Source organism: Eptatretus burgeri, chromosome 14 (assembly GCF_056783735.1).
Source record: "Eptatretus burgeri isolate ZD-2024b chromosome 14, Ebu_testis_v1, whole genome shotgun sequence".
Lineage (NCBI taxonomy): Eukaryota > Metazoa > Chordata > Myxini > Myxiniformes > Myxinidae > Eptatretus > Eptatretus burgeri.
The window spans coordinates 55815979-55828995 of NC_140974.1; the positions used below are offsets into that span (position 1 = coordinate 55815979).

A 13017-nucleotide genomic window follows, 5' to 3' on the forward strand; every position below is an offset into this window, starting at 1 on the left:
ATTTGATGTAACCGTTGTTTGTTTTTATTTGTATTTTCAGCTTACCACATTCTCAAAACAGGCACCAAGACGCTCATACTCACCTTCTGCGCTTATGAGAGCACACCAGGTCGTAAAGGAAGATGGTATTGCTGCTTATAGAGCATCTGGACAGTGTGCACTACCATTGACTACCCTTAGAGTTGATTGCAGAGTTTCTGTTGGTTTCACCAGATTTGGTCCTGAACATATTCTGTCACAGCGAGAAGACTCTAAGCTGGTAGCACATGTTAAAGATCTTGGTGCAGTAGGTGAGTACAGTATAGCTACACAAGGACTGAGGTATTGACCCTGGCTACAGATTACACTGTTCACCTCGGGAAGCGACAGAAAGATGACGAGTACCATGCAATGGTTCTACAACTTCATGGACAGATGGCCTGAGCTGCCCACGTGGTGAAACCATCATGTTTATCCGAGCTGTGCGTGGTAAAACCAAGTTTATCTGAGCTGTGCACAGTGAAACCATCAGGTTTATCTGAGCTGTGCACAATGAAACCATCAGGTTTATCTGAGCTGTGCACAGTGAAACCATCAGGTTTATCTGAGCTGTGCACAATGAAACCATCAGGTTTATCTGAGCTGTGCACAGTGAAACCATCAAGTTTATCTGAGCTGTGCATGGTGAAACCATCAAGTTTATCTGAGCTGTGCTCAGTGAAACCATCAAGTTTATCTGAGCTGTGCATGGTGAAACCATCAAGTTTATCTGAGCTGTGCAGAGTGAAACCATCAAGTTTATCTGAGCTGTGCAGAGTGAAACCATCAAGTTTATCTGAGCTGTGCAGAGTGAAACCATCAAGTTTATCTGAGCTGTGCAGAGTGAAACCATCAAGTTTATCTGAGCTGTGCAGAGTGAAACCATCAAGTTTATCTGAGCTGTTAGAGCACGTTGTGCATCAGAAGAATCAGAAACAAACTACTTCAATGAACTGGACCATATTCCAGCAAAATACAATCGAAAGGACAAACCACGGCTTATCTATAATGCAGATGAGAAGGGCATCAATACAGAATACAAGCTGCCTAATGTTGTTGCAGGTAGAGGATATCAACCACAAGCTGTCACGGCTGAAAGAAGCAAGACTGTTACCAATAGTGGAGTGGTTAATGCACAGAGAAAATCAGATACCACCTTTCTTTGTTTTTCCCAGACAGCAAATGGTGCGAGATTTGATGCAGGGGAAAACTGTTGGTGCTGATGCAGGACTATTTCATTAAATATGTACAATGTCAGGATGCTTCAGACACAATACTTGTCCTGTATGATGGTCACAGAAGCCACGTAGCTATTGACCTGATCAACTGGGCCAAGGAAAACAATATTGTGCTGTTCGTTCTTCCTCCACACTGTTCCCATGTCTTACAACCTATGGATATCGGATGGTCTTGGCCCCTTCAGCTGAAGTATAACCAGGAATGTTTGTCTTTTGCATGTGCCAATCGTCATTGAGCAACTAGATATGATGTGTGTGGATTGGCTTGTAAAATAAATGCAGATGAGGGACAACAGGGTAGACCTGCAGAATTATTTCCGTGTGGTATAACATGGAGACGAATTTCCATTGATCAAAATCCTACTCCATATTGGATGCATCCTCCTTGTAGGCTCCTGTGAGGCTGAACGCTCATTTTCTTGCCTGCAGTACCTAAAGACCTACCTAAGAGATTCCATGGGAGGAAGTCAGATGGCATATCTGGCCCTCATCCACATAAACCATGACTTTCCCCATATCCCCACATGATGCGTGACATTTTCATTTGGAAACACAAGCGCCATCTTTTCCAAAATAGCACCACTTATGAGTAATAAAATAATTCACATTGCACTGTCCTGTCTGATTTCTTTTGTGGGGAGAACCCGCTGCCATAAGCTTCCCAACCTTGGCGGATGGCGGTGCTAGGATTTGCCCAGCACACAGTCGGTACATGCCATCATTTCACACTACAGGTGTGCACAAGCCTTTTTCCGGCAAGTTCAAACAACTACGGATCAGCTGAGCAAGTTTGCCACTTTGGCCCATTAGTCATCGCAAATCTTCAAAACTGTTGGGTCAGGGAAGAATGCAACAAACTGCAGAAAACTTCCAAGAATGCAGGAAATGCCGTTTCTGACAATCAATTTCTCAAAATTTCCTGGGAAAGGACCTCCAACCCTTCCCACCCCCTCTGGAAATTCCTGGATCTGCCCCTAATCCTAAGTTTATGAATGAATCTCCTGATTTATGGTTGTGTGACATTGGCTGCATGGACTGAATGACCTTTTTACATGTTCATACAATTATTATTATTCTTGAATTGCTAAACTGAAGATGAGCCTGTTTGTTGCTCTGACTGCATCTTCTTCTTATCCTTCTTCTTGCATATCCAGCCATCCATCCATTGGGACCAGACTCTGTGCAAAGCGTTGGTGCTGCCTAAGCAGTCTCTTGGGCTGTTGGGCACAATCCTGGACGGGTCGCCACTCCGACACTGGATACTCGAACGGCTCAATCATCCCAGCAAGCTGGTACTCATTTTGGTTAAGTACTCATAAGCTTAACCACACCTCGAATTAATTCAACATCCAAGCGGGATTTGAACTCAGGACCCTCGGATCCCAAGCCCACCACTCAAGCCATTAAGCCAAACACAAGGCATATATTGCATATGGCAGCTATCATTTTGTTGGGGCACAGCTGTGCTGTGCTGCTGATGTTGTGCCCCGATACCAGTACACTGGTACTCATTTCGCCAACCTCAGAAGGATGACAGGCTGAATCAACCACACCTGGTGTTAATTCAGTGGCAAACAGGGCTCAAACTCAGGACCTTAAGATCCCAAGCAATCCACCCGAGCCACTAAGCCAACACGAGGCTTTACCTACTGTATCTGAGCATGCTGATCATGATTCTCAGATTCCAGGTTTGAATGGCATACTTTTTGCAAGATACTGTATGGTATACGGTATACGGTATACGTCAATTTTTTCCATTGTCGAATAATGTCCTCGAGAGCAACTCAAAGGAGTACTGACTGCTCTCTGTCGGCTGATGCCCCACCTTATACTTGTCTCTCCTCGACATAATCAATTCCAAAACTCTCAACATAATTGGAATCGCCCATAGAAGTAGAATCTGTGCCTGTGTGGTTTTTCATTTTCCTTATTCTTTGCATCCTGAGCATTCAGAAGCAATTTAATGACCTGAGCTGCAGCTATACTGGAGAATGAAACAATGCTGGGAAAGGGACGGGGTGGGGGGAGATCTTATGACAAAGTGGAAGAACAAGAAATATGAACTTGCGTAGAAACATCACACACAGTAGGGGAGGAACAATGTTTGCATATTTTTACCATTAGTCTTTCGCTTCGAACAGAAGCTCAGAAACCAGCCGCGGAGTGAAGAGACAACTTCAAACTCAACGGAGATCTGGGTAAGTGTTCCAATCGGTGTCATTTGTTTTCAAAACGAAAGTGAAATACACATTTACTGAAAATAAGTTTTAAAATCCAACTTGATATCATCATATTGTTAATGATGAGATCATATATCAATCATCCGTTCGAGTGTTGCACTCAATATAAACGTTGAAAGGCTGTAAAGCGACTTCTTTCCACGATGTGGAGAAGCTTCAATGAATTTGTGTTGTCAATTGTATCATGAGATACTAATGTTGGGGAAACATGGCAATCTTGTTAAAGACCGAAATTACTTGCAAACTTGCATACAGTCAAGGCTCATGGAAGAGCGAGAACACAGAACAGAACAGAACAGGATGAACGAGATCGGCCTGGTTGATGTTCCCATTGGATCTGAGCAATGGTGACCATGATTCTGCAATTCCAGATTTAAACGTGATATATTTACTGATGATAAATGTTTTTAACCACATATTTTTACCTACTTTATGGTATTGTGGCACTCGTACCCACTAACCAAAATAAAGGAAAGGAAAACAAGTGGAAAGGAAGGAACATACTACACATAGACATTTGGAAGAAGAATGGTTGAGGGGAAGAATGAGGGAGTAAAGGGAGAGGGGAAGACAGAGAGTAAACAAGTGAGATACAAACTTAAGCACAACAAATTAAGGGGGTTGAAAAAAAGTAGAAGGGAAAACTGGAGATGAAAGAGCAATGGAACAAATAAAAGGGAAGGTGGTGTGAAGGAAGATGGAAGAAAAGACAATCACATAGAGAGGAACAGGTGGGCTTGGTGAGGGTTAACGATGCGAGAGATGATGTGAAGATGGATGAGAAGTGACCTGAGGAGGTGAACAGCTATCTTGACTGAGATTGAACAGACTGAAAAAGTTGGTTCTACTGGTGAGAGAAAAGAGGAACTTCTATATGAATATGACAGCTTGGGTGCTGGGTAGCCATCATTTTGTTTGGACACAACTATGCCACAGCTGCTGTGCCCCTCTACCAATACACTGGTACTCATTTCACCAACATCAAAAGGATGACGCACTGAATTAACCCCACTTGGTGTTAATTCAGTAACCAACAGAGCTTGAACTAATTACCCTAAGATCCTAAGCCAACCACCCTAAGCACTAAACCAACACCAACCTTTGGAAAGAGGAACAAATGAGTGGAGGTGAACAATTAGCCTGGATTTTCCAGGAGTTTCACCAAAAGTTTCCAGGAATTTCCACAGGAAAAAAAATTGCACACACTGAGGTGGATATTAACCTGAAAGATGGTTGAAGATTAATTGTGGGGTTGGACTACCACTGGTGAGAAAAGAAAGCAGGAATGTAGAAGAAAACAATGTCAAGTGGTTCAAACGCACTTAAAATGTACTCATGCATGTCCATCAGAAGTGTTTTTAATATCCCTTTCTTGGCAGAACTTTCTTGCTTGGCCAAGTGAAACTCCGCATCTGCTTCGCTTGGTCAAGAGCACGATGCATAAGGGCTGCCTGGTGCCCTTGTGTGGCCTGGTGTTTCTGGCTTCAGGTTTCAACTGGACACATGCCCAAGCATTGCAGGTGAGGGTGGCATGCTGCTGATATCAATGGGGAAACTAATGTAACAATCGTTGCACACTTGTGGCCATAAATCTCACAGATAACTTCAAACATGGGAAAAAAGTTAATCGGTCAATCATGCTCGTGCCAAAATGTCTCCCTGTGCAACTACCAATAAAAGTTCATACCTCGTGAACACCCACGATGAAAGGTTTACAAGAAACATTTCATGAATTTGTTTGCTTGTTTTTAAAACGATAGAAGGGATCTCAATGAAATAGAAATGATTAAATAATGAATGTGATTAATTGGCAACCACTCTCCCAACACTCTGGACCTGTTTATCATCTCCAGTCCTTTGCGTCATCGGTACACCATTTCACTCCCAATTGGTTCCTCTGACCACATTCTTGTAAATGTCTCTTTACTTACCACTCAACCTCTTCTGCCTGCTCTCTGAAAGCCAGTATTGGCACTTTATTAGCACTGACTGGACTGGCTTACAGAAATTATATTTTGGCTTTCCTTGGGAGGATTACTGCTTCTTCTCATATGATACCTCTGTCTGTAGAATGTATGGCTGAAGTTACTGTTGCAGGAATGGAGGCTTATATCCCTTCTCTTTGAATGCTATCTCTTCTTCTAAATCGTGGTTCAACCATTCCTCTTCTGTGGCCATTCATGCAAAGGATGGAGCATATCGGACTTGGAAAAAGTTTTCTTCCTCTGTCTCACATTCAGCCTTCATCACTACTAGCAATCATTGCAAATATGTTATTCATTAGGTGAAGCATTCCTGTATCCAAAGGCAGTGGTGACGACCTCTCCTCTTCTTTCACATATTAGTCTTTCTGCTCTTTAGCCAAAAGGATCTCCAACTGTCGCATTACCGTTCCTTCGCTTTTCCGATCCAACGATACTGTAGCTGTCTCACTGACAAAGCAATTATTTTCTCGTCCAATTCCATATTGCATGACTCTAATATTCCAACACTCCCGATGCACCCATTATCAATCTTACTCCGCTCAATACAATCTCATTTTTTTTCAAGTCAATAAAGTACTTCCTTCACTGGATGCGAACAAGGTTCATGGATGAGATGGCATTCCTCCTCGTATCTCCGTACCCTTGGATTTGCACTCCGTCCACAATAAAACACTTCATTCCGTAAAACCCACAAAATCTGAAAACCCACTCCGTGGGAGTACCTCCTGTGCTGCTGCCCTCCACAGGGCAGCTCACCGGATGACGGGATTGGGGTGAAGCCTACGAGACCCACATTCCTTGATAATAGGAGGAAAACCATGGGGTAAACCTCCAGGGTCAAATTGCAGTTTTTTTTTTGTTTTTTTTGTATACCTTGGTCGAGGCTCGTATGAGAGCTAACACACAACTCACAGCAAGGAGGCATGAGACAAGAGGGGCGGGAGTGGAAGGGACAAAACAGTGGGGAACAGACACATTAGGTGAACTGTGGAAGGGAGAGGGATGGGGATGGGATGGGGAACATGGCGAAGAGAAGATGGACGTTTCAGGGACTTTCAGGAAGGAAAGCAGGAGAAATGAAGGAAGTGGGCTTGGGTGGATTATCGGGGGTAGAAAAGATCAAGGATTTGGATGGGGGAAGATAAGAGGTGGTGGTGAACAGCTGTTTTGAAAGCCTGGAGGGAAGAATGGGAAAGAATAGAGTGAGGAAGTTTATTCCAAAGGCGGGAAAAAAGAGGAATGAAAGAGTGAAGATGAGCAGTGATTCGTGATTTTGGTAGTTTTACCAGAAGGGGGTTGTTGGCAGACCTTGAGCGCCCTGTGGAAATGTGGTGGGGACAAATCGCAGAGAGAGCAGGGGGCAAGGCTGGAGAGGAGTCGGTAGAAGACAGAAAGACCACCGACCAACCTGCGGTGATTGAGTGAGAGGCCCAAAGACTCAGCTTCATTGCGGGAGATGCCGATGATCTTAAATGCCCTGGTTTCGACAGCGTGAAGCCGAGAAAGGTGGGAGGCAGGAGCACCAGCCCAGAGGGAGAGCAGTACTCCATAAGGCTACGGACAAAAGCTTTGTAAGTGGTCAGGAGCTCAAGAGGGCCGAGGAAGGACTTAGCACGACGGAGGATTCCCAGTCGGCGACTGGCTTTTGAGGCGAGGTTGAAAATGTGACTTTCCCAGGGAAGGTCATGGCAGATAGTGAGACCTAGAAGCTTGAAAGAAAAAGACTTCTTCCAGAGGATTGTTGAGAAAGTGGATGGGGGGATTTTGTAAACGGTCCTTTCGAAGAGACATAGTGAGAGTGTGAGATTTGTCTGGATTGAAAGACATGTTCCACGTGTTGGACCAGTTTGTGATTTTATCCAGATCTGCAGTGAGCGAAGAAGCTGCTGCTTGCCGGTCTGAGGGATGACAGATGGTACGGCAGAGGGTGGAGTCGTTGGCAAAGAGAAATAGAGGATTTTCCAGAGAGTCCGAGAGATCATTGATGAAAACCAGAAAAGAACAGGGCCCAGAACGCTACCTTGAGGAACTCCAGCCTGCACAGGAAGAGGGGATGAAAGAACTCCATTTAGGGCCACACGTTGACTGCGACAGGAGAGGAAGTCTGCGAGCCATGAGTGGAGATGGCCTTGAATACCATGGGAAGAGAGTTTGGTGAGTAGGGCAGGGTGCCAGACTGTGTCAAAAGCACGTGATATGTCCAGGGATACGGCTCGGATTTCCTGTCTGGCATTGAGGACCTCCATCCATTGATGGGAGAGCAGAAGCAGCATATCCAGGGTAGAGTGACCTGGTCTGAAACCAAATTGATGATTTGAAATCAAGCCATTGGAGAAGAGGAAGGATTTCATGTCTGAAGCGATGATGGATTCCATCACCTTGCTGATGATTGGGAGAAGGCTGATTGGTCTGTAGTTATAGGGATCTGTTTTTGCACCTTTTTTATGCAGGGCAGTGATGTTAGCAGATTTCCAAGCAGATGGCAGATGACCTTGGGCAAATGAGAGGGTGAATAGAACAGAGAGGGTGAGCAAGAGCAGAAGAGCAGGCTTTGAGGACACGTGGGCTGATGCCGTCTGGACCGGTTGCAGAATCTGACTCGAGGTTTGAAAGCAAGCTCTCCACCTTGTCAGGAGAAAAGGATACAGAGTCCAGGGACAGTTGGGTGCGACTGGGTAAAGTGGGTAGAGATAGTGATGGGTTTAGGACACAAGATTTAGCTGCAAACACCGAGTTTAGACATTCAGCTTTATCACGTGTGGAATCAGCAGTGCAGCCATTTGAGGTAAGGGAGGGGATGGAGGGGGAACATACACCAGAAATAGATTTGATTAAACGCCACCAGGATTTTGAGGAGGGAGAGAGGTTTGAGAGTTCAGACTTGAGATGAGAAAGATGTTGTTTTCTGGCTCTCCTGAGGGTAGATACACACTTGTTCCGAGCTTTGTGGAAAGAACTGAGATTGCCCTCAGTTGGGTTTGCTTTCCATGAGGCAAATGCAAGTTGTTTCAGGACAACTGCCTCGCCACATGCTTCAGTAAACCAAGGGCGGGAGGAAGGGTAAGACAACTGAACACGAGAGGGGATAAATCTGTGCATGAGGGAGAGCAAGTTTCTTTGAAAGAAATCCCAGGATGAGTTGATGTTTGAGAAAGTAGTGATAGGAGACCAGTCTGTCAGTTTGATGGCTGCTCGGAGACCCTGCCAGTCGGCTTGAGTGAAATGCCAGACTCGACGGCGGTGAGGTGGTTCTCTGATAACAGCCAGAGAGATGTCCACTTTGACAAGGACGTGGTCAGAAGAACCAATTGGAGCGAAGGAAGAGCAGCAGATATTGTCAGGAAAATTTGTCAAAATCAGATCCAGAAGAGATGGAGGACCATTGGTTGAGATCCGGGTCGGGAAGTTGACCGATTCGGGAAGAAGTTGACTGAGTCAGTCCCAATGAGTCGCAGAAAGCTGTTGCTGAGGTGCCATGGCAGGTGAGAGAGGTACCCACACCTAGCCAACTGGCGTGATGACAATTGAAGTCACCACATAAGAGGAAGAGAGAGTTTGGATGAGAAGATAGAAGATGGTCCATGTTTTCGGATAGTGAGGTGTAGATGGAGTCATCACTGTTCGGTGGACGGTACAGTACACATATAAATATGAGGTGGGAGTGGAGGGGAAGCCGAAGCTAGAGGTATTCCTGGGGGTGTGGGGGAGTGAGAGCAGGGCATGGAGAGTGAGGAATAGAGTCTTTGATGAAGAGAGCAACACCTCCACCAGGACGAGGCTCAGGTCTGTCATACCGTAAGAGGCAGTAACCAGGGAGAGATACTTGGGAGTCAGCCACGTCTTGGGAGAGGAAAGTTTCTGTTAGGCAGATAATGTCTGGTTTGTCAGTGGCAACCTGTATGGAAAGATCTGAAAGGTTTGAGCGAAGGCCCCGGATATTTGAGGTCCACACTTTTAATGAAGAGGAAGGGGAGGAGGCTTTGGGTGCAGGAGGTGGAGGGGGAGGGGGAGGGTAGGACAAGGGACGAGGGGGGCAGGTAAGGAGGGTTGCTGAAGGAGTGTGGGGTATTGCAGAATAGCGAGGGGAGGGGGCCGAATGAGGAGGAGAAAAGGTTCTGTGGTGCCGGGGGAGAGGGGGGACAAGAGACAAGGAAGAAGGCAGTTGAGGATTTAAGGAGGTGGAGTGAAGAGATGGAGGTGAGAGGGCAGTGGAAGGAGGCAGGTTGGTGGATGAGAGGGGGGGCAACTTTGAGAAGGAAGAGTGAGGGGGGATGAAAGGTGGGAGAAAGGTGAGGGGGAATTTTTGAGAGAGGTGAGAGGGAGGCTTGGAGGGAGAAGAGTGGGATGGTTGCTTTGAGAGTGAGAGTGAGGGGTGAGGGGGGTGAGTTGGCACTGAAGTTGGAAAAAAAGAATGGTTGATGGAAAGCGAGCATCCATGGCAAACTGTGGTTTTTAAACGTTTTAGGTCAGAGATGCGATTTAACACAATTCTTGATGGATGCAATGAAGGCGAATTCAGAGCATGGAGAGAAGAAGCGCTGTAATAGTTGGATTTTTTAGGCAAGGAATGAAGGAGAGGTCGAAATGAGAGCAGTCTGTTAAAATAGCAGAAGAGTAGTGCATTGTGAAACAGTAAAGAGTACCACATGTGTGAGAGAGGATCAAAATTGAAGGTAATGGGGAGGATAGAAATTGAAGGTAATGGGGAGAAAAAACAAACAAACAAAAAAAAAAAAACGATCGAACACCGAGTGGAACCGGTAGGCCTCAAGCCTAGGCCTAGGCCTCAAGCACCAGGTAAGAACGTCGACAAAAATACTCACAAAATAGCACGATTTTTGAAACAAAACCGAACTAGCAACACACAGTAACATGTAGGTGAGAAAATTAAACAGTTAAAACGGGACAAATAACAACCGGAAACTTAGCTTTGAGAACATCAGCAGGGAGCCCCGAAGGAGACCTCTCGCTGCTCCAAAACCGGAACCGGAAGTCCGGTTCAGTAGTGTGTGCCGGGGTGGTGCTGAGGTGTCATCCGCCAGACGGCGGTCTCCTTGGGTTAACCTGAAGCAGTCCCTTCATGTTGGTGCCTGGAATGTCCTTTCTCTAAGAGAGGATGATCACCTGTCTCTGTTATCATCTGAGCTCAAGCATTTGAGCATAGGTATTGCAGCACTCTCTGAGGTTTGGAGACTGGATAGTGGTGAGATGATGGTGGGTGGTTACACCTACTATTAGTCTAGTTGCCCTGGTGGTTACTATGCCCAAGGACATGCTGTAGCTGTGTCCAATAAGCTGCTCCCTTGATAATTGAGGTAACACCGGTCAACGAGGATATTATGAGACTAAGAATTTGTCGCTTCTTGGGTGTCGTTTCCCTGGTCTCTGAATATGCTCTGACTGAGGTGAATGATCTCACCGTGAAGGATGCATTCTGTCTTGGGGGATTTCAGTGCATCGACTGGAACTGATAGCGATGGTTATGAGACATGTATTGGTCCCCATGGGTCTGGAACTGTGAAGCAGAATAGCACGAAGTTCCTTGACTTTTCAAGAAGTCATGTACTTAGGGTGGCTGGTTCATGGTTTCAGTGCCCACAGGCTCATCGCTGGATTGGGTATTCCAACGCTGGCGCTGTGGCAAAGGAGATTGATGACGTGCACGCTGATGGTCACTGGAGGATGATTTAGAACTGTAGGGTCTACCGGAGTGCTCAGTTTCTCAACACCAACCACAGGCTTGTTGTAGCAACTCTGGAGATGCAGATTAAATCCAGGAGAATGGTGCCATCCCAGCCAAAGCTGGATGTTGGCAAGCTCAAGGATGACAGGGTAGCTGAGGAGCTTGTGAACAGGATGAGTGGGGATTTGGGGGGTCTGTGTGCTTTGGGGAATCCTGAAGAGTTGTGGAGCGCCTTCAAGACCACCATCCTTGAATTTGCCGGTGGATGTCTTGGAACTCACTGTAGGGCGAAGAAGAATTTTGTCTCTCAAGGGACACTGGATACCATTGACCAGAGTTGCAGGGCCAGGCTGAATGGCAGAGCTGAACTTGTCAGGGAGCTGAGAAGTAAAACTGTATGTGCACTAAGGGTGGACAAGGAGGCCTATGTGCGAGGAATTTGTGAGGGGGGTAGAGCATCACCTGTGGACAGGTGATTCTCGTCCTCCTTACAGGGGATTTCACACATTGCGTTCCTCCAAGCCCGTCCCTCGGTGTACTGCAGTTAGAGCGGAGGGTGGTGGGCTCCTGACAGAGGAGTCCGAAGTGAAGGCCCGCTGGGCCGCTTACTATAAGCGGCTGTACCAGGCTCATCCACCGGCTGTCAAGTTGGATCTCAAGGGTGTTACTATCCCAATTGCTGACCCTCCAATCAACTGTGATCCACCAGCTGTTGAGTTGGATATCAGGTGTATTACTATCCTGATTGCTGACTTTCCAAACAACTGTGATCCACCTTTGTTTCTGGAAACATACTGCAGTGAACCGGTTGAAAAGGGGTTTAGCTGCTGGGATCTGTGGCATCCATGCTGAACTTCTCAAGGCTGGTGGAAATGCTATACTCGTGTCATTGCATGCAGTTCTGTGCTCTACCTGGAACACAGGCATCTTTGCAACTGACTGGAAAAGGGACCTTGTTGTCCCTGTAGAATAAATTATTTAGTCATCATGTATATTTGAGTCATTTATTTGACAAACAACATAAACAAATACAAACAAACAAATATATATGCACATATGGAGGATCTGCACACAGACTTGCTCCAGATCTCTGAAATACATGATAAAGTTAAGTCCTTTATCTAGAATACAGTGAGACATCGTAGTTTTTTGTTTCCAAATGCTGGCACCACGGTTTGTCAGGTCTTGATATTCTCAGGTGGAGCTCATCAGCCTTCTTGCAGCCGCCAGCTTGATTTGGTTGAGTGATTGTAGCATATATTTCAAACCCAGATGTGTAGATTCTCTCCTGGCACAGAATGACGCACAAAATGATAGAATGACGTCAACTTGCAACCCTTTTTGGTATTTTGATAGATTTCTGTAGTATGTAGGTTAAAAGTCAGTCTGCTTCTAACAGACTGGGGAAATATGCTATCATGAAGCAATTAGAGCTTAGTGAATACATCTGGACATATATTTAGACCCACATTCCAGTTATACTGAAATCATATTCCCTGTCCAACTTGTTGATGCCTTTCATAAAAAAATCCCTTAGAAAGCAAGATAGCTTTTAAATGATAGGCAATCCTCTAATACTGAATTCAAGCTTATTTGAAAGGTCGGCCTGCTTATCATATCTTTACTGGACAGGTCGACATCTTTCAATAGAGAGAGGAAAGATATGATTACGTGAATTTAAATTAAATAATGGATACATGTTCAAGCACATAGAATCATACTATATTTGAGTACGTTTCCATTTCAGATTTAATACATATATTTTAATATCAAGTTTAATATTACATTTCATTACTGTTTTTATCACCCTCAAACACATTATGCTAATTTCGGAGAAAGTGCATCGACATCCC

The 13017-nt window shown here is 45.4% G+C and overlaps 1 protein-coding gene across 2 annotated transcripts in view; it reads left to right on the forward strand.

The window, feature by feature from the left end:
* The first annotated feature begins 3309 nt into the window (after positions 1-3309).
* Positions 3310-13017, forward strand: part of LOC147013248 (adhesion G protein-coupled receptor F3-like) — a 156025-nt gene continuing 146317 nt past the window's right edge. The window contains exons 1-2 of one of the 2 annotated variants that reach the window (XM_085854927.1): positions 3310-3454; positions 4876-5016. In XM_085854927.1, coding sequence (XP_085711053.1) covers positions 4933-5016 — 84 coding nt within the window. In that variant the 5' untranslated portion in view covers positions 3310-3454; positions 4876-4932. Of the gene's footprint in view, positions 3455-4875; positions 5017-13017 lie in introns of those variants that run through there. The other variant, XM_085854928.1, reaches the window with a different exon arrangement.